Below are 21,614 nucleotides of genomic sequence, written 5' to 3' on the forward strand. Positions count from 1 at the left end.
TATTACTTAAATATTAAAAGAACACATAGGAGTTGAGCTGAAATGTAAATTGGACTTAAGCAACATACAAATAAAATGACTAACTTGAGATTTTGTCTACCAAAATGGATCAGATAGTTGAATTGGGTAACTATAAACCGTCAGAGTCAACAGTCATTGATTGTGCCATCCACTTCACCTGCCTGAAAAAAGAACCGTATCATTAAAAAAAAAACTGAATTTTTCAAAAAATAGATCACATTTCATAATGATTTACAGGTCAACGACCTTAGTTGTCACAATCTATAAGATTAAAATTACACTTTATAAAATTATGAACATTTTGAAGCCATTCATAAAGTTATCCACATAAGTTCACGAGTTTTCATATTATTGGACCTCTTGTTTATAATGACCAAAGTCTGACACCGCAATACCAAGTATTCGTAAGGATGCCCCAGCAAAATCTCACCTGACTTGCACCGATGACAATTGCCCATAAGAAGAATTGAGAACATCCGTCTTACGTCCGCACTTTGCATTAACCCCGGCCTTTCGCATCTCTTTTCTTGCAGTTTAAGGTAGTGATTTCAGGCATGGCCAACTTCCATAGGGGTTGTTTGGCTCTATAAATCTACTTCAAAATTGAAGTAAATTCATGTAACACTTATTCAAGTGCTTCATGAATCTAACTTAATTTTAAGGCAGTTTCATGAAACAATTTCTCCTTGTTCCAAATGCTAAACAACCTATATATGTAACAGGTTATGTGTACAAGGCTCAAAAACGCAGTCACCGCTGTATATGGCTGACCAGTGATTACTAACAATTTCGGCTGAAATTGTACATACAATTGAATTTGGATGTTGATCAGAATCTATACATATCAGATCAATCAGAATCTCATACCAACTGAATTCTGATCAGTAATTAAAAGATTTTCTTGTGAAATTGAATTTAGATTGATGCTTGGATAACATTTACATGATAGACAAGATGTTTATAGAAAACTAGAGACATCGGCAATTGCGAGATAAGGTTTAAGCCTCAAAATTGAGTGAAGAACTCATGAAAGTCGGAGGATAGAGCTCTTACTTTTACCACTCGGTTTTGACAATATCATATTTGAGCAAAGAAACATGGCTTAAGTTCCGTTTAACTACAAATTTAGAAGGACAGCACGGTAAAGAAGGCTAATTTTACAAAAAGTTGGTTTTGATTTACATATGGCTTGGAGGTTGGTCAGGTTGATTATCAGACAGAAAAAATGTCTTGCCTGTATCAAAAAAACCCAGAAAAACGCCTTGTATGAAACCATACTAATTAAGGGTAGGGGGACGGCCATTCCAGACCATTTGATGCAATTTATAGCGGGAGAATCTGGCTCTAAAAAAATTTACGTTGTTCATTTCTTCCAAGAACTTTTTAAAGAAAAAATATTCAAACGGAGACGCCAATCATCTCCCTGCCTACCTGTCTCTCTCTATTTCCACAAGAATTCGTGCCCCCAACAATTCCGTTCTGTCTGGCCATTGGAGACCCACAACAATCACAAGCAGGTGGACTGTTTTCTCTCACGTTGAAGCCTTTCTCTCTCTCCGTGTTATGGGTATTATGATGCAATGCAGCTCGATTCTGTTCTGTTTCACGTGAAAATTCAGGATAATTTCTCTATTTACGTGGAATTATAGTCCTAAATTCAGTTATATCTTCATTGATTTCTTTTAGGTGGGTGGTGATCTGATATTCTTGCGTTGGAATCGAGAGATGTTGGTCGGAGGTAATTGAGGGAGAGAGAGAGAGAGAGAGAGAGAGAGAGAGAGAGAGAGGAAGGTGGGAAAGAGAGATGTCGAACCGCATGAAGGAGGATGAGAAGAATGAGAAGATCATTCGTGGCCTCTTGAAGCTCCCGGCGAATCGTAAATGCATCAATTGCAATAGCCTGGTCCGTATCTCTCATCGTTTTGTTATAATTATTGTTGGTGTTTGTACTTGGTAGTCACCGTTGTCCTCGACATTTCGTCTATAATTTTTATTATTTTTATTATCAAAATGGAGAGCTATGAATGCAGATACAGGCTGACCGGAACTTTTCATCATACTTTGCATGGCTTTTATTTCAAAAGATTTGTTTTGTATAGGAAGAAAATGTTGTAAGATGGCAGAACGAGATGAAAAAATGATTTGGCGCATATATTGACATGGGTCATCCAACCAGTCAATTTTGTGATCAAGTTGTCCTCTCCCTTTTGTTGTTTCCAGAGGATCCAATTTTCTTCCATAATTTTTCATATACTTCATCAAGATCATTGTCTTTGCAGCAATTGGAAATTATTTATAGGAAATTGTTCTTGAACGTATTCATATTATGGCTGAAGCTCACTTTTTTTGTGCTAGCAGGGGCCGCAGTATGTCTGCACAAGTTTTTGGACATTTATTTGCACGACATGCAGTGGAATTCAGTGAGTTGCAAATAATTTATTTGGTTGATTTTCTAATTGGATGTGTGCATCCTATTTGAGTTATTTTTTGGTTTGTAATGATCTCGACTGTCTGCTCGATAAGAGGAAGAGTCCCGGTTTATTGAGAATAACATGAGTCTGTGAATTATAATTTACTTTTGAAATTCGCATATAGAGTATTTCTCTTGATGCTTATGTATCTTATAGTTCTGTTTGTAACTTGTCAGCCGTGAGTTTACTCATCGCGTGAAGTCAGTTTCCATGGCAAAGTTTTCTCCGCAAGAAGTCGAGGCACTTCAGAATGGTGGAAATGAGGTATGCTTATAAAAACAGAAGTCTGTGTTTATCTCAAATGTATACTAGTTCTGATAATTCTGTCTTAACGCTAAATGATCATTCCAACTCTTCCAGCGAGCAAAGGAGATTTACTTTAAAGAATGGGATCCACAGCGCCATTCAGCGCCTGATGGCAGGTTTTACTTGCCATCTTTTGGTTACTTGTTTACCGTTGTATTTGTCTTCTTGCCCCTCAGTAATTCTGCCTACTCTTTGATCAGCAAAAGAAGTTTTATTTCTGTTTCAAACCCAAAAAAAAAGCTTACTTGTTTATTGCTAGTTAAGAAGCCAGCTTCTTGGGGGTAGTTTTGGCTTTAGTAACTGTTTTTTGTTTCGTTCTACTATTTCAGTAATGTTGATGGGGTTCGCACCTTCATTAAATCTGTCTATGTGGATAGAAAATACAGTGGTGAAAGGGGAGTTGATCGGCTTGGAAGGGTGAAATTTGTTTGTTCTTGTTGTTTTTGCGTGAATTATGAGTTTGATGTTCTTGTTTCACATGATCATCAGCATATCTACATATTATCTGAGAGCTACAAGTTTCACATGAAGTCTGTCATATTTTATGCAGGGAGACAGGAAGGACTCAAAGGAAAACAACTACGGTCCTCGTCACAGTGGAGGAATGAGTCCTGGTGGGAAAAGGCCTGAACAGACTAAATATGATGATAGAGGTTATAGTGGCAGAAACTCTAGGACTAACGTTGATAGAAGAAGTCTGAGCAATTATGAAGAATCATACAAGAAAAGTCCACGCCTGTTTGAGGTTGTTGATGATAGGTTTCGAGATGATAATTTTCTGAACGGAAATCAGCAGAAAAAAGGTGATGACAGAACCTTCGCTAATAGGCACGCAAAGAGGGAGGAAAGGTCAAACAACAATCAAAACAAACCAGATACATCCAGCCCTCCAATCGTCCATCCTATCAGTGATCTTTTAGGTGAGGATGTTCCATCTCTATGGGTTGGTGAACCAGCAAAATCAGATGCTGCTAGTGCTGCAGATGATTCTGCTTGTACACAGGTCAGTTTTCTCCCAAGCATTGCATGGATATACGGGTTTTTGACTTAGGCATATCTGTCTCCCTTTCTCAATTGATTGTTGATCATGACTACAGTTTTGAATTAGAATAAAAATGTCTCCAAGAAGTAGACACTATGATATGCTTTTAGAGATATAACAGCACTTGTCAATGAATGCTGTCGCATACACTTAGATTTCAGACTGCCTGAGAGAAAATTGTAATTTCTTAGAGATGTCATGGAAAACCTTCTATCTGTAGCAGTTGCCTCATGCCTGGACTAACAAAAATTGTCAATAAGCTCGACGTGGTAACATGTCCTTACTATGAAGCTGATGTCTCAGAATCCCGGCTTCATGAATTTTAATATGACATTGATAATCAGCTTTATTTGTCCTTTCTCCTTTGGCTGGCACCATTTGAATATGCTTCTGTTGGGTTTAGCAGAGAACTTGCAAGCTGCTTGGCGGCATAAAATATCTGTTATCTTGTTTGAGAGGAGCTTCTTTTTGGTTTTACAGAAAGCAGCAAGCTCCACTAGCATAGGTTCTAATGAGGGAAATACAGCTGAACTGAAGAGGGGAAACTCAGGAAGCTTGATTGATTTTGCAGAAGATCCTGAACCTTCTGTGGCAGCAATACAGAGTGACCCTTTTTCTAGTCAATCTGTTTCACAGGCACCAGATGGTTCATCACTTGGCAGCAGTGATTGGCTGTCTCTGAACAATTCTTCGCAGGAAAATGCAAATGTGGCATCTTTAAATCCAGCTACACCTGCATCTGTATTGGCTCAATTATCAGTTCAAGCTGCTGAACCAGTTTCAAGCATCTCTATGGTCCCCGTTATTGACAGTGATTCTTTAGCCCAACCCAGTTCAGGTGAGCAGTTACAAGCTATCCAGCAGCAGCCATCTCCATCCTCTGGTGCTGATGCTCTATCCACAAATATAAACTTTTCCCAACCAGTTAAAGGTGCTCCAAATGGCCAGGTAACTGCAGTTTGTTTATATTCTAGAGAGTGACTGCTGTTTGTTGATCATTTTAATTGAACCATGCTTGGGTTCATGGTTTTGTTGGTGCAGTCCTGGAACTCGGCACTTGTATCTGATTCCCAAATGCTTTTGACTGCACAAACAGTGCAGCCATCAGAAGTTGCTTCTTTACAAGCTCAAGAATCTAAAGAAGAAGCACGAGAGTCAAATGCTGCAGATGCAAAGAAAGATGTTAGAAAGGCACTTCCTGAGGTAATTAGTTTGGTTATTTAAACAAATGTTTGATTCTAATGCAAATTTCTTAGGTTGGAAAACATTGTGCAGGATATTTTTACACTTTATGCAGCAGGACCTGTTCCAGTCTTTGGTTGGCAACCTAGACCCCATATTGGACTGAATTTTGGAGGGCATCATCCTAATGCAGTGGTAATTGCATGATAAAGATTTCTTGCTATATGACGGGCAATTTTAGAACCTTTGATTAAATTATGAGTTATTGCAGCCCATGTCCATTTTCCCGGAGTCTTCAAGATCCACGAATCCATTTGATTTTGCTACAGAACCAGCTACAAGTCCAGTCACAACGGTATGCATATTTATCTTATTCCTGTTCTCAGTTTCTTTTATGAAAGAGATCATGCCGTCTTTATATAAACTGGTTGAAGTTGGATCAATGGAATGCAAGGTATCTGTCAACCGTTTTGAGTTCTTGATTCTAGTCTTATGTGATTGTCATGCTATATTTCTCCCTTCTTTATATACGTCATTAGATAGTTGTTTTCTAGAACATGTGCTTGAATGCCCTTAATATATGTCAACATAAGTCCCATATGTATGAGCTTAATGCATGATAAAATCTTCTTAGTGTGACTATGTGCAGCAACTAGGTTTAGAGTATAATTATTTTTCTCTTTATTTCTTTGAGTTTGTTTGGTGTTCATCATCATTCAAGCCACACATCTTTATTTTTTAGCAGTTTCCTTCCATGTCGCCTTTACAAAGGCCATTACCAACCATGAACCTTTCCAGCTCTTCTGCACCTAATCCTCAATGGATGCCATCACAGTCACTGGCTATTCCAATGTCTCCAAGTGCAGGTAAAATCTCCTTTCCAATTTCTGGTATTTGAAATATTTTGCAATCAATTTTTTCTTTTTTCTCAAAACTGTAGGTTGTTACATGGCTCAACATCCGCCTAGCAGATTGGAACCTGTGGGGTAGGTCCTCTTTCCATTGGTATGGTTCGAACAAGGAACTGCTGTGTTATTGGTCGATATTCAGGTTTTAGCTGTCTTGTCTTGCACTATCGATTAACAGAAGAGGCTCCGTGTCAAACTACACAAGTCAGATCTTGCAGTTTCTATTTCTATCATGCTAGTTGACAGTTATTTAAACTTTAAAGTTCACGCTCATAATCTGTGTTTTATAGAGTGATTCATTTGAAAATTAACTTATATTTCACGTACACACGTTGTACTGGTAACTCCGTGATATTTTTTACGATTAATGCAGTCAAATGGGCATGGAAAGCTTTATCAATGATGGGGTGGGTCAGGTTCCTCGTGGCGCTGATGATCAGTCCGCATACGGAGGTCCACTGCAGTCTGTCATGGATAATTTCACATCTCCTGGGAGAAATCCTTTTGGATGAGAATCCAGAACAGTTTGTTTCAAAACTTTTGCAATTCCTTTTGTCCATTCTTCCCCCATTATTCGAAGATCTGAAAGGATAATTTATTCTTTGGTTGGCCAACTTTCCCAGATCATTTACCAGCCAGTCCTGCCATAAGGAATAAACCTTTGGCAAAAGGCAACTAAGAGTGTGCAGATGAAGTAACTGATTTTCATGGAAGACAAGTTCCCAGCAATTTTAAGTTTCAAGTGTTTGTCCTTTCGGTGCAATGAAACGATTTATGGAACTGGCGTTTGTATGTACAATTTCTCTGTATCATTCTGTACTTTTCGTGTCGTTCCCTTCACACTCGCTTGTGGGAACTTTTCTGTTTCAGCTTTATGATAGCCGTTGTTGTTAAAGTGAAACTTGCTGCATTCATGGGGGATGTCAATGCTGTTGAATATGTCTAAAAAATAATGGCTTTATCTGTAATTTAGCTTTCCTCCTGCACTTGAATCCTTACATGGTTTCCTTCCTGAGCACTTGATCTTTGGCAATGGTTCCAACTTCGAATAAAAAACGAATTTGAACAAAATTAGCTTGGAAGGAACAAGTCAATCCAAGATTTCCAGAAAAAAAGTTTAGTCTTTAGTGATTTGATTCATGTTCAAGAAAGTACTCTTATAACATTCAGCACAGGTAGAGGGCAGCAAGCGTAGAAAAGAGGCATGCAATTGGGATTTGAAATAGTGACACTCCAAAAGGAATAAATTTATTCGAGTATGAATTTGGATTTGGCCTTGGCCTGGACCATACTTCGAATCTCTGTCTCCTGCTTCCCCTTTCTCTTCCTCTCATCTGTTCAAGATTGTGTTGTGGATGTTCCTCTTACGCAAAGCGGGATCAAGACATGTGCAGGTACCACAGCTTAGTTGCATTTTAGAAGCGAAAATTGCAGCTAACACTGTTGCACCCAGATCATTTCATGGAGGAACAGCTATTGCTTTAAGAAAACCGTCTCTGCTACGTGCCTTCAAAGCTCTGCTCTTAATTCACCTATACAACATGGAATTTGAGTAAAGATCGTTCCAGATCCAAAATTTTAACAACCCGTGTAAACGAGATATCTGAATCCAATCAGATTTCATGAGGCAACACTGCTGCCTTTACGTGATAAAAATAAGTTCTGTGACCAACTTATGCAACCGAGTCAGGATTTCACCCTGATACGGATTCTGTGAATTGAAACCTAACATACTTTTCTAGATCCAAAGAGCAGTTTCGCGTCATCTAAATCTAACATATTGGATTTGAATTGGAATTCATTTCATCTAATCCTTTTGCAACCAAGCCATGATCCAATAACACGATATAAACCTGATTTTTTTTTTCCAGAGAAAAAAGGGAATTTCATTGGCCGGTTGCGAACTCAATCTGGATCCATTTCTTGACTCCACGGGTCCAACCTGATAATTGGTCGGACCTATTTCAGCTTTCATAGTGAACTCCAAGTACCGAATAACATTCAATACGGGTCGGGTTCTCTCATACCCGACTCGTTGGAGCGCTCTCCTCGCCCTCTGCGGCTCTGCCTCCCTGCTGGAGAACTCAACCAGGAGGAGAGATGGTGGCTGCCTGTGCTCAAAGCTCTTCTCAGCAAGATGAGACGCTGAGAGAAGAATAGTGGCCGTCAAGCTGAAGGAATTCCCATCATGCTCGCCCAAGACGCCTATGGTTTCTCGGCTCCCAACCAGAGACGGGCTACTACTCCACCATCGTCAAACCCATGGTATGATGCGACGCTTCTCCTTTCTATCCATTCCGGTCCTTCCTTCTCCATACTCACTTCTGAGATTCGCAAGAACCCAGCGTTTTCATTCATCATCCGCTCATTACCTGAAATCCATGAGCTCAATTGTTAGTGCCGCTAGATTATTCAGGAACCCGAAGCAGCTTTCCGAGGCACCCACATTTAGAGAAGTAAGGATGGATGATATATTAGCCATTATGGGCCCTTTTGATAAGCTCTTTCCTTATAGTTACATGGGTGGGTCATATATCGGCTTGATCAGAAAGTTCATGAAAATGGATGCTTTTTTGAAATGTGTTTGCTTACATGTTCATGTTATTAAATTGGGGTTTGCGGCGGACATCATGGTTAGTAATGTGATCATGGATGTGTATGTTAAAAATGAGCTTTTGATGGATGGCCATCAAGTGTTCATTGAAATGCCTACTAGAGATTTGGTCTCATGGTGCACTTTGATTGCTGGATATGCCAATGCTGGGATTGGTTTAGATGGATTGGATTTGTTTAGGTGCATGTGGAGAAGTGGTTTGAGGCCAAATCAATTTGTTTTTGCTTCGGTTCTAAAGGCTGTATCTGCATGTGGGTGTGTGAGGGTGGGCAGGCAGGTGCATTCTCAGATTTTTCAAATGGGGTTTGTCTCAGATGGTTTTTTGGTGATTGGATTAGTAAATATGTATGCGAAGTGTGGGGAAATTATTTGTGCACGTGAAGTCTTTGATGAAGCGGGTGTGAGGAATTCAATCTCTTGGAATGCCATGATTTCTGGGTACATCCAAAATGGGTTGGTCCATGAAGGTCTAGTGCTATACGAAGATATGAGGAGTTCCGGTTCTGCCATTGATGTAGTGACCATGAGAATTGTCCTTGGTGCAGCGGTTGGCCTTGAGCAGATTGATTTGTGTAATAACTTACATGCTTATGCTATTAAAACTGGTTTGGAGTCAGACAAAGTTGTGGTAACTGAACTCCTTAGGTCACAGGCTGAGATTGGTGAATTAATGGCTGTGCATGAGCTTTTGAAGTCACTTAAGGATCCTGATGGATCTGCATTTTCTGCAATTACATCTGGATTGCAGATGCACGGATACAGCGCTGAATTATTAAAACTTGCTAGAAAGCTTCTTGAGAGCGGGGTTAAAATGAACCAAGGAGCTCTAATTTGTATGTTGGGTCTTTGTTTCAGGCCTAAGGAGGGTGCTCAGGTTCACACTTACACCTTTAAGATTGGATACCTTTCTGATATCTCTGTTGCCAATGCTGTAGTGTCCATGTATGCCAGATGTGGAGAGATGGATAATGCAGATGCTGTATTTCATGGGATGGCTAGACATGATCTAGTTTCATGGACTGCAATAATATCAGGGCATGTTCAAAATCTTCAATTTTGGGAGGCTATCAATCTCTTCCATTCTTACAGCAATATGGGTCTGCCAAAGGATCAATTTTTGATTGCCACTATAATAAATGCCTCTGCTGGCTTGTTAGACGTAGATTTAGGAAAGCAGATACATGCTATTGTACTAAAACTCGGCCTGCAACATTTTAATTTTCTGCAAACATCTATTTTGCACATGTACGCTGTTTGTGGATTCCTGGAGACTGCTGACATGTTATTCTCTTCCATGCTTCTGCATGACATGGTTTCAATAAATGTCATGCTGGTCTGTTATTGTAGACATGGGCAAGCTGATAGGGCATTGGACCTCTTTTATTCAGAGCATCAGAAGGGTCTGGCTCCTGATCAGTTTAGTATATCTGCAATTTTCTTGGCTTGTGCTGACCTAAAGTCCATGGCGGTAGGTGAACAAGTGCATTCATACATAATCAAGAGTGGTCTTACCTCTGATTTTGTTATTGGCAATGCTGTGGTCAACTTTTATGTAAAATGCAACAGCATAGCCTCTGCTTGCAACTATCTTGGGGGCTTGAAGTTGCAAGATGTGGGTACATTTGGAATGATAATCTCAGGTTATGTGCAGAGTGGAAACTGCAAGGAGGCTTTGAGACTGTTTTGTGCAATGCATTGTGGTGGATTGCGAGCAAACCACTATGTTTTTGCTTCTATCCTTAGAGGCTGTACCACTTTGTTTGCACTTGAAGAAGGAAGGCAAGTGCATGCATCCATTATCAAGGTAGGGTTGAACAAAATCATGCAGGTTGGCAACAGCTTGGTTGACATGTATGCTAAGAGCTTCTGTATGAATGAAGCAGAAAAAGTATTTGATGAAATGTCAGCACAGGATGATGTCTCATGGAATGCATTGATTAGAGGGTATTCACAGACTGGAGAAGGAGATAAAGCTTTTGAATTGTTTGAGATGATGAAGCAGGAGGAAGTATATCCCGACTGTTTCAGCTATGTGGGTATCCTAAGTGCCTGCGCAGGAGCTGTATCTTTGAAGAAAGGTTCATCTGTTCATGCATGTGTTGTGCAGAATGGTCTTGAGCAAGATGTCTCTATTGGAAATGCACTGGTTGATATGTATGCAAAATGTGGGAGCATAAAAGATGCATGGAAAGTGTTCGAGAGGATGTCTTCCAGAAATGTGATCTCATGGAATGCAATGGTTACAGGATGTGCTCAGCATGGACATGCTGATGAAGCTCTTGACCTATTCCAGAAGATGCAGCAAGTAGGGATGACACCTGACCACATAACCTACATTGCAGTTCTGTCAGCATGCAGTCGTGTTGGCCTTGTTGATGAGGGTATTTCTCATTTTGGATCTATGACTGATGAGCATGGAGTAGTTGCAGTAGAAGAACATTATGCGTGCATGGTTGACATACTCAGCCGAGCTGGGTGGTTAGATGAGGCACATGGGTTCATTAATGAGATGCCTGTGCAGCCTACTGGGATTATGTGGAGAACATTGTTGGCTGCTTCTAAAAGTCATGGAAACACAGAATTAGGGGCAAAGGCAGCACATCGAGTGCTAGACAGGAGCATGAATGATTCTGCATCCCATGTTCTACTGTCAAATATATATGCTATGTCTGAGAAGTGGGTTAATGTGAAGTTCGTTAGGGATGATATGAGGAACAAAGGGGTAAAGAAAGAACCTGGGTGCAGCTGGATAGAAATAGATGATGGGGTGGACATCTTTTTTATCAAGAGGAGTAGGTCCGAACATTTGGGCTTGATATCTTAAACTGTGCCTAAGCTTAGTGTTATAAATCCCTGGAACTTGCAACGATGCTTGGTAATGAAGGTTCATATGGCAATGTGCATTCCATGCCTTGAACTCTCCAAGTTGTGAAGAACATGACCAAGATTCACCGTTGCAGGTTGATACTGAGAAAGGATATTGCTAATTGTTTGCAATCTTGGAAAATCTATATGTTAAAGATTATATGCAAGCATCCAAGGCATGCAAATGCTTAGCTTGTTCTGAAGCTTTTGAAGCACACACCATGTTATGGACCTTAATGGTGAGCTTGGCATCTTTCTGTTGATTTTTATGTTTTTGTATTTTACTCAGTTGCATACTAATTAATATGTTTTTTGACTTGTATGCAAGAACAGTAGAACAATTTTCTGGACACAGGAAAGTGTGGGACTTCTCAGTTGACAAAATGTTGATGTGTGGCACACACTGGTGAGCTGTAAGCCTGGGCTTCGGGCCCGGGTACCCGGTACTCTGCCAGATTGGCCTGGCCCGATGCCCAGGCCTAGTGAGCTGCAGATGAGTTGAGGCTGTTAGCGCAGATGTCTGAGCAGTGATGCAAAAACAGCCTATTTGTTGCATAAGTCTCGAGTTTCATAATTATCATGACTGCTAGGTGATATATTTTTATGACTTTTGGTTTCCATAAATTATTTTTCATATGTAAAATTTCATTACGTGTTTTTCTTTTTCCCACATGAAAGTCTCTTGTGGCAATGACTTGGAGGTTTTGTTTTCTCCTTTTTTTTTTTGGTTGCCAACTGCTTTCATACTGCTGGAAAATGTGTTGTATGGCATCAATAGGATCAGTTGGCTTATATGGTAATTAACCCTGTATCAGTTTAGGCCCTTTGACAATTGATATGCAAACACATGATCAGAATCTTGATTTTAGAATCAGTATCTGGTAGTTGACTTTCTGTAGGAAAATATACAAGCTGTTTCTTAGTCTGTAGTCTACTGTAATTTATGGATCCTGTGATTATATTAATGCATACAGATTGGACCTTCAGAAAGAAAAGCAATACGGCACTCCAGATGGTACGTCAAATCAGGCATCTAAGACTAGAACTAAATGTCACCATTTTGGTTGCTCTGAAGTCCAGGATGTGGATATTGCTACTTAATAAAGAAAGAAAGCTTGGAAACTATTAAACCAATAGGTTGCACATTTCCAGTTTTCCACCTTATGAAGACATAACAAAACAGTATGAAATTACAGGCGCTCATCAGGCAATATGGCATGACATGCATGATAAAAAGGAAGTAACATTATTCTACAAGATATCATGATTCACATAATATACTTAAGGGAATTCATAGATAGCAGAGATGATGCATTTACTGAATGTTCAAAACTTCATACCGGTGCATGAATCATTAGCTGACAGTCAAAGAGACTAAACTTGAAGAATGCATTTTGCATATGAATCTTCAAGCTCAAATCAAATTAAAAAACATAAGTGTGTAAATGATGGACTAAATGATATACATAGATCCATTTAAACAGAATGAGATGGTAAGCATATTGAAGCAAGTTACAGAGCTGTATCTGTTTGAAATCAGAAATAATTTCTGGCAATCCTCTTTCATTCTTTGTCACTAATACATGTCTCTTTTGACATCCTGTAATGATGGGGAAACATTACTCTTCTCAGTTAAACTTTCTATTTTCTGCATTGCAATTGTTGTTTCGATTGCTTGGTGCTGACATGACTAAACATATCAAAACCAATAATGCAAAAATGGAGTACTACAAAATCGAGCTTGTGCTGTACATGAAGAAAGAAGGCTTGATAGGTGGTCATTGATGTTGTTCAGCATCATGATGAAGTTTGAAGAGATAGCCTGTTCTTCCAAACAAGTGGGGCTATCAGCATCCATACTGCACACAACAGCCACATTTTAATTGGTTTTTAAGATGTAATAGTGAACAAATCCAATATATGAATCTTAATGTTTTTCCAGAAAAGCTTGAAAAAAAGCACAAACTGTTATTCGATATTTTAGTTATTAAGGTTAAAACGTGTTGCTAATGCTCACCATAAACACCTGCGGCAAGCCATTCATTGAGTACTCGTACCCAAGTACTGGTCCACCCGACATCTATTGTCCACCTGCAAAGAATCCAGTATTAAATTACAGAATATTACGAGAAATATTGCTCAAGCAATAAACTGACAAACTAAAAAATGACAAATTGCTGAAGCATAAAATATATCATGTTAGTTTCTCCTATGAAATATATTGCTGCTATGCCTGAGTTAAGAGTTTTGCGTTCGCTAATCCAAGTGACATTGATTTGATATTGTTTATTCCTAGTGAGACTAATGTTTCTCATGATTCAGTTCTTCATAGTTTAATGTTCAAGTATGTATGCTAGAAAAGACCTGTGAGCTACAAAACCGTTTTTGCAGATATGTTTCCTCTACATAAGTTGTTTTAGTTGGTGACAAATGGTAATGGTTATAATACAAACAAATTTACAAAATACTAGTTAGGTTTAAACTTTCATTTTTCTTTCTTTAGGGAGCTATGTGACACGGGTATGCCAGTTTTGCCCTGGTACCCATGTCGGTACGTGGGTACGGCGACATGGGTATGGGGTACGGCTGAGTGCGGCTGCATTTTAAAACATTTAAAATTATATTTTCAAACTTAATTTTTTCTTTAATTTTTTACTTTTCCCTTCTTTTATATTTCCCTTCCACTAAGATTCTATATTTTCCTCTATATTTTCTTTAATTTTGAGATTTTTTGTAGATGATAAGACTATTAATGTTTTTTTTTTCATTTTTTCATTTTGAGAATATAAAATTTGCCGTACCCGCGTACACACAATTTTCAAAATTGCTGTGTCCGAACCCATACCGCTGTACCCGCACCCATGTGACATTGATAGGGAGCTTTGTTCTAAACAAGCAATTCTCTTAATTTATCTTTTGTTCTGGTATGAAGTGCCCATCAGTTTCTGTGAAATTCTTGATCATTGGGGGACAGAGTAATAAGAAATAATGTCAGAAGTATGAACTTACTTTTCTAGAGTTTGATGTACGTTCCAGCCTATTAGTAGCATGGCAGAGTACATTGTTCCGATAGCAAATACAAAATGAAAGAAACCATATCCGTATGGTACATTATCTTCTGATTGAGGTTCAACCTTTCTGAACTGCAATGCTGTCATCAGTGAGTTTCTCCAGCAGTTATCAAATGAACATCAGATAAAATTTTCACTCACCCGAAAGGTTTTATAGTCGATTCCAGCTGAAAATGTTGCTATTGCTATAGCTATAAATGCAATTATGAAGCTCTGTTGACATGGGAATTCAAATTAAACTCAGATGAGTTGTGGCCATTGTAATTCAGTATATGCAATAAATTGTTTACAAAAGATTGTGAAGTGGAAGTGTTACTCAATTACAACTTAATAGTAAGAAAAATCCCATAAATTTTGCAGTTAATTTTCTCCAAGAAACGTAACTAGATCATGAACATCTTGCTTTGTCATGCTTTCATGAATATGGAGTATGACCTCATTCTTTATCATCTGGCAGAATGTCACATGGGTGTGGTACAGGTACATGTACAGGTACAGGTGTAAACACAATTGTGAAGCATTTAAAAAAATTTGGGTGTGGGAACACAGCTGTGTTTGTATGATTATACACACAAAATAAGCTTTTAAGCCAACAAACACATATATCAATTATTTAATAAAATATAGGTCACTTAAGAAAAGGATTCCAAAATGTACTAAAAATTAGAAAATATGAGTTTGTCGTGTACAATCTGTCTCATGTAAGTGCACCCATGTCCAGCCATGTCAACCTGGGCTTGGCACACTTCCACGCATGTCCATGTGACATAGATTCAGATCAAATGGAATAAATAACTAGGACTAAAGTAGTCATGCTATTCATATTACTCTGACTTGCTTTCTGGTGCTGGAATAGCAAACAATACTGAGTAGTGAAGAAAATTACTGTAATCTATTATACTTATTTATCTACTTCTAAAGAGAAGGATCTCTGCATCTTTCTAGTTTTGCATTTGCAAATCATAAGAAAGCTGCACGTGGATTACTATGATTGTAAGAGAGTCCCCGCTCCTGTTGGCCTCTGACTTTCCGATGCAATTTGGTGTAGGTGGTTCACTGTTAGCACATATAAGAAATTTGTGACTGAAAAGCACAATTTTGCAAATAGAACTGAAGGACAGCCATATTCAAAATTTTCCATTAGCCATGCAGAGAAGTATAAAAGAAACTAGTATAGTATGTAACATATAAGTGAAAAAAGAGGAAAGTCATCAGATGATTAATTGTTCTATCGAGATCAAGGTTGAGTTTTCAGAGTTCAGACCATCATAACTAGCAACCAGTTCTGTTTCCCCTAGTTTCAATAATCTTATTGACTAAAATCTGATCACAAGTTGTGATTCCATGATAATTTTATTGCTAATATCATGATCTCTTGTTCATCTTCATGTGATAAAATGCACTTCGGTATGCTAACCTGCTTCATCTCTTTGATTAAACTAAAAATTACTTCCTGTGTTATTTTTTTGGATTTTATTTTATACATTTAATGCTTTGAAAGGAACAATAGATAGCTAACTAGAAATAGAAGATAAAGTTTTGCTATCTCTGTTGATGCTTGTGAGGAATGGATAGAGGATATCCTTTTTCATATCAGTTATTTAGTTCTGCTTGTGTTGGCAATTCTCTTTTGTTAATTAAGATACTTTCTCAGCATAAGCTAGTAAGCACATGCATCACTGAATATGTAATTCTAATTGGATGCAGAGGCTATTTGGCTACAAGGGGTTTTGACAAGCAGACAAGAGAAGACTTCATGATTGTTGATCGTCAGTCATCAAAAGCTGTCCATGTAAGCTATATGAAGTTCACAGATCTTGACTGACACCCATTTGTGAATCAGATGTCATGGTTGGAGAACGTTAAGCTCCATACTATGAGCTAAGTTGCACGTTCTAGCCATTGCATATTGCTTGCAGGATTCATAAGGAAAATTCAGATGATTTTCTCATATGGATTATGATTATTGATTACCAGAAAATAAATTTTATATAGAATAATATGGTGAAAATAAATGGTAAATAATAACAGTTCAAAGTGCTAAGGTTGGGTCTCACAGCATTTTGCGTGGTAGGACATTGATATTGAAAAACAAGAACAGGAAAGTTGAGTAAGTGATACCTCCTGGCTGCGCACCAGCACATGAAAACGAGATACATCCCCATTAGACCTGGGTTTATGAGGCCTGCATTTACCTGCTTCAAGGTAGGTTTTTGGTCAAGAGCTCTGTATAAGGAAAAGAGAAGAAATGCATATACAGTTTTTTCTTACAGCTTTATGGATCATGGGATGAAATATACGTACTTTTGGGTGGATTGAAACCCATGTTATGATTATTATCAGCACCAATGTCCAGGTGATGAGAAAGATGTTTGTCTTGCAAGAAGATGTAGGAGCATACCAAACGTACATCAGTACGATCCCTAGAAAGGTGGCAGCATAAGCTGCAATTGATATGTATAATATCTGAAGACGGCTGCACACATAAGTGAGCATTTGATCAGAAATTGAAAATTCAGTTCTAAACGGCCATGCCATTATTAACAATACAGATGATGATTTTTGTACTCTTTATGTACCATTGAAATGATTGGAAATGGAGCAAGGCATTCTAGATCGAAAGGTGGTACTAATTTTTTTAGTTTTTGCACCAATGGCAGTTACTTGACGATGCTCCTACATACCACTTCTGTGAATCTTTGATGTGTCAGCTGTGACTATTTATGCTTACTACAACGTTTACTACATTATTTTGTCTCTGATCGTGGAAGCCACAGCCTAGGTTGAGTGACAACATTGCTTGCCTAGGTCGGGGCAAACCACGTCGCCCTCCCCCCACCTGCCTAAAGACAAGCTTTACCGTGTGCAGAGGATGGGTGGCCATGGAGTTCGAATCTTCTATCACTCGACCAGCAGCCAAGCCATAGCCTGCCCCACTACGCCGCACTCTCCGAAGGTGGATCTTATTGCCTAATGCTATTGCATTATTTTTTATACAATAATGAAATACTCAGCAGGGAGAAAAGCAGATCACTGTGAGTCACTAGACCGGTGCTGAGCCTCGTACCACATCTTTTTGTGCTTGTCCGAACGCATGCAGTTATTGAACCAGCTTATGAAACTGATGACGCTGAACAGTTGGATGACAAGGAAAACCCTGTAAAAGAATTGTCAGAAGAACACGATTTCAGTTTGCTAGTGATCAGATGCAGCCGATAAAACTTACTTATCTGTCAATATATTGGACCATCTCTCTCTCTCTCTCTCTGTAGAGGGAGACAAACTAGTAACTGGTAGGCACTTAAATGTTAAATAAGAAACCATTTCAGCCTTTGAATATTTTCAGGTCACCAGTTGGAAAAAAATAAAGAGAAAAGATGAGACATTTTTGTTATATGGTATTTCATATTTTTTTTCTTTGGTTTTCTCAACTGTTGATCTGAAAAAGAACTGAGATTGTTGCATCTAGCATTATATATATATATATATATATATATATATATATGTATATATATGTGTGTGTGTGTGTGTGATATATATATATATATATATATATATATATATATATATATATGTGTGTGTGTGCGCGTGAAACATGGCTTTGAGAGGCGAAAGGCACATACCCGGCGCCCCAGTGCGCGAGTCTCCCTGCAAAAGAGAAGTCTACGTTAATAATGCAACCAAATTGACACAAGTTTAGTTTAGATTTTAACGGACGAATCGGGCTGGATTTAACCTGATCGCGACTGGGGCATTGCCCCTCCTAAGGTGGCAGTTGTGGGTTATTCAATACTATCTACATGGACACGTATATAAAGAAAATATGAAAATCATAAATTGATTATGAGCTGCCTGATTAATTTGAATGGAGATTTACAAAACACCACACGTAAAAAATTTTAAAAACGCGGATAACAAATATATTTTAATTTTAAAGCTGTAAGTTTACACGTGACACCCCAATCAATTTTGTTAGACGATTCACAAGTAGACAACAATAATTCTCACAGGTCCAAAAGTGCTCTTAAATCTTACGTATGGCTTCATGTTCTATCTTCTATCCCAGATTGGAAGCTTTCTACAAAACGTCTTATGTTTCCTTCGCACAAGGGAGGACTGAAAAGGGGACCCGCTACTGGAGATATCCCGAAGAAGTTGAAGCTCTTCTCCCCTTTCCCTTGCTCTTGGGTCCCAAATTCCTTCGAGACATAAGTGAATTTATAGTTATTCTCTTCAACTCGAAAGTAGCGTTTGCCACCATTTCCAGTGCAGTGGAATAATTAATGGGAATCAAACTGATGATCAAGCTTTCACCGACCCATTGGCCTGACCCGATATACTAAATCCTTTGGGCTATCCAATTCTATTGGAGTTATCAAGCTATTAATTGATTGGCATTGACGCTCTTGTGATTTTGTATCGAGTCCCAGATTTGACCCTGAACATGATTCTAGATCCAAACGGATCTTGAATACCATTACACAAAAAAATTGATTCCAGAATACCTCATACTGTAATCATAAACTAAAGTTTTATAATATGTATTTGATATCATGGACCCAATTAGGTCATAGTATGTGTGTATTGATGATGGTATATGGCTCACCATAGAGCTGGATCCAATCAGAGGGAGCCAAGAACTGGAGCAACGTCAAAACAAACCATAACAGGATCTTTGCAGACCACCAGCTGCAGTGCCATGTTCCTCTTGGGTCATCCAACTTTATAGTCCCAACGGTCAATAGAAGCATCATGAAGAAGAATATCTGCCGTCCGATTTAAGCATGAACATACTTATTATAGAGATCAACAGCTAGCATATCAATGATTTCTGAATCTACCACTGGGTCAATGTTCAATCTGGTCAACGATCAGGTTGACGCGAATTCGGACACCAATATCCAGGCAACATCTGGACAAAAGAGGAAAAAGAAAGGTTCAGGGGTCTGGACATAAGATGTTCAAGTTGGAGGAGGTCAAAAGTTCAATATCCAAGGTTCTACTCTTGATATGGACTTGTTATCTGCCTAACCCCATCTTACCTATCAAGAACATGAGGGAAACTAAAGCTTAGAGAATAAGCTAATTAACTGATCATGACAAATACACAGAACAGTTTAGCTTATCTTGAATAGATAAAGAAATGGATCAGCCCAAAACTATGGTCTAAATGCCATACATGAGATCCAAGAGGCAGTTGGAAGTTTAATGCTGGATCTGGATTTGGATTGAGAACCAAAAAATGAAACTAATTGCAGTTTTCTTGGGAACCAAGCAAAAAAAGCACAAGACTGTCTGTCTCTGATCACTAATTGCAGCTTTCTTGGGAACAAAGCAAAGACAAGCAAAAAGGAGCACAAATTATCTGTCTCTGATCATTCAAAAGGATACAACAGAACCAAGGCTGACTCTGAGTACTCCTTCAGCTCCAAGGCAGTATCCACCACCCCCACATACCTTCAACTCTGCACTCAGGCAGAAAGAAAGAATCCCATTAAGGCTAATAAAATTAGGAAGCGACACGACCAGTATTCATCTCTTACGTGTTGCTATATAAAACTGTTAACACATATTGGAAGGAAATCTTAGGAATTTTTTGTTATATAAAGAACCATATACACTATCAAGTTCATCTCCTGTGTCTTCGTTTTTTGGTCAGAAACAAAGAGTTGCATCGTACCAATGACTCTTCGTTCTTACTTGATTGGCAGCTTTCTCTTTGATAAACTCTTTCAATTGTTTGAGTGAAGTATGGATCAGCTAAGTATATTAAGACTCGGGCTCCAACCATAAACATTGCTGCCAAAATGACAGAACCTCATACCGTGTCTGACCCATTTTGCAACTCTAACGGGCCGTTTGGTGGCAGTAACAATATGTTACTGCTCTATGTATCTACCTCAAATATCAGGGCAGATTCATGGGATATTATAACATAGTGTTTCATGAACATACCCAAAAATTTGGAATCGATATATGCAACAGTTACATACTGTCACTGTTGCCAAACTACCCCTAAATTGCTGCCAATTCACCAATGCGTTGTGTTGGAGATGAACTTGACAATTCTAACATCACAAAACACCATATGTATGAACATTACTCGTTTGAAAAATCAATTCAATAAATGCTACCGTTCAAATTGCAATGCTCTGAAATAGACTTAAAAGGCATAATTAACTTCTTAAAAACATACTTACTCGACAGATCTGAAAGGAGACCACGTCCATAATCACGAACAATCCATGCAATTAGATTGGTAACGACAAACATCATCGAATACAAATATCTGGCCATTGTTGGTGATGGTTTCGAGTACAAGCATATGCGCAAGTACTTTGCCATTAGCCCATAAACATGCCTTGCAGTTTCAGCATTGAGCTTAGAGCATATGTAGGTGCAGCAACTAGCCATGAAAGCTTTGCATCTGCCCACGCCAGCCGAGCCTTCACTACTTGTCGCTGCTCTTCGGCCTCCATCTCCATGGTTGGTTCCCTCTGCAACTTGATCACCAAGCATTGCTTTCATGGTCGACGCACCTCCGTGAATGTATTCCCATAAGTTGAAACGAAAATGAGAGCTCAGATCTCTTAAGCAATTCAATGAGAGAAAGAATGAGGAGGAGGCTAGGAAAAGCTGAGCGTTTTGTCTTAATTAGTTGCAGAGAATGTGTGTTTGATGGGAAAGGGTCATGTGAGCATTCTTTATCATGGCGTGTTAGAAACGTGCAAAAGTGAATAATGCTTTTGTTAAAGTGGCCTTGCATTCTTGTTGGTGGACCACGTGGAGCCAAGTTCCAGATCAGTATGGATGGATCTGATAAAATGGTGATGACCCACAATAACTAAAGGCATGAAAGTGGCTCTGATATCTGATCCAAATATTGATACACAAATTTGGGTTAGTTGATCTTTTTTGCATAATTGGCAAACTCGACGGGCCGACTCAAGAATTGCTCGAGTCAGCTTGAATCACCAACAGATCCGGCCACGAGTCAAGGTTGGCCTGACTCACCTGATTCGCTGTAGTGATTTACATTATGGGTATTTGAATATCCGACTGAGTCGTTGAAACAACTCGCCAAACCCAGTGACCTGATCATTTGTCGATCTGAGTTCAAGTTATGCATTTGCC

At 38.8% G+C, this 21,614-nt stretch overlaps 3 protein-coding genes across 6 annotated transcripts; 2 read left to right on the forward strand and 1 right to left on the reverse strand.

Moving 5' to 3' along the window:
- The first annotated feature begins 1,437 nt into the window (after nucleotides 1–1,437).
- LOC116256399 (probable ADP-ribosylation factor GTPase-activating protein AGD14) lies at nucleotides 1,438–6,898 on the forward strand. 3 transcript variants are annotated; one of them, XM_031632758.1, is made up of 15 exons: nucleotides 1,438–1,538; nucleotides 1,708–1,924; nucleotides 2,380–2,441; nucleotides 2,669–2,756; nucleotides 2,853–2,914; nucleotides 3,128–3,215; nucleotides 3,349–3,801; nucleotides 4,321–4,788; nucleotides 4,882–5,043; nucleotides 5,116–5,217; nucleotides 5,294–5,377; nucleotides 5,768–5,888; nucleotides 5,963–6,008; nucleotides 6,304–6,454; nucleotides 6,554–6,898. In XM_031632758.1, exons 2-14 carry the CDS (start codon nucleotides 1,826–1,828, stop codon nucleotides 6,440–6,442), a joined length of 1,974 nt encoding a protein of 657 aa, XP_031488618.1. In that variant the 5' UTR covers nucleotides 1,438–1,538; nucleotides 1,708–1,825; the 3' UTR covers nucleotides 6,443–6,454; nucleotides 6,554–6,898. The 3 variants fall into 3 exon arrangements, with proteins under 3 accessions (XP_031488618.1, XP_031488617.1, XP_031488619.1); XM_031632757.1 differs by having other exon boundaries at nucleotides 1,480–1,588; XM_031632759.2 differs by lacking the exon at nucleotides 6,554–6,898 and having other exon boundaries at nucleotides 1,480–1,588; nucleotides 5,963–6,027; nucleotides 6,304–6,433.
- Nucleotides 6,899–7,951: 1,053 nt separating this feature from the next.
- Nucleotides 7,952–17,554, forward strand: LOC116256139 (pentatricopeptide repeat-containing protein At2g33680-like). 2 transcript variants are annotated; one of them, XM_031632375.2, is made up of 4 exons: nucleotides 7,952–11,648; nucleotides 11,743–11,999; nucleotides 16,188–16,272; nucleotides 17,350–17,554. In XM_031632375.2, exon 1 carries the CDS (start codon nucleotides 8,138–8,140, stop codon nucleotides 11,366–11,368), a length of 3,231 nt encoding a protein of 1,076 aa, XP_031488235.1. In that variant the 5' UTR covers nucleotides 7,952–8,137; the 3' UTR covers nucleotides 11,369–11,648; nucleotides 11,743–11,999; nucleotides 16,188–16,272; nucleotides 17,350–17,554. The 2 variants fall into 2 exon arrangements, with proteins under 2 accessions (XP_031488235.1, XP_031488234.1); XM_031632374.2 differs by lacking the exon at nucleotides 17,350–17,554 and having other exon boundaries at nucleotides 16,188–16,449.
- LOC116256140 (uncharacterized) lies at nucleotides 12,015–21,155 on the reverse strand. Its single transcript, XM_031632376.2, has 12 exons — nucleotides 20,681–21,155; nucleotides 19,872–19,945; nucleotides 19,087–19,246; nucleotides 18,104–18,128; nucleotides 17,548–17,637; nucleotides 16,785–16,956; nucleotides 16,602–16,675; nucleotides 15,467–15,536; nucleotides 14,622–14,693; nucleotides 14,419–14,552; nucleotides 13,427–13,500; nucleotides 12,015–13,268 (listed from the first exon to the last, which is right to left on the reverse strand). Exons 1-12 carry the CDS (start codon nucleotides 21,006–21,008, stop codon nucleotides 13,207–13,209), a joined length of 1,335 nt encoding a protein of 444 aa, XP_031488236.1. The 5' UTR covers nucleotides 21,009–21,155; the 3' UTR covers nucleotides 12,015–13,206.
- Between the last annotated feature and the right edge of the window lie 459 nt (nucleotides 21,156–21,614).

Source organism: Nymphaea colorata, chromosome 6, assembly GCF_008831285.2.
Source record: "Nymphaea colorata isolate Beijing-Zhang1983 chromosome 6, ASM883128v2, whole genome shotgun sequence".
Taxonomy (NCBI): Eukaryota; Viridiplantae; Streptophyta; class Magnoliopsida; order Nymphaeales; family Nymphaeaceae; genus Nymphaea; species Nymphaea colorata.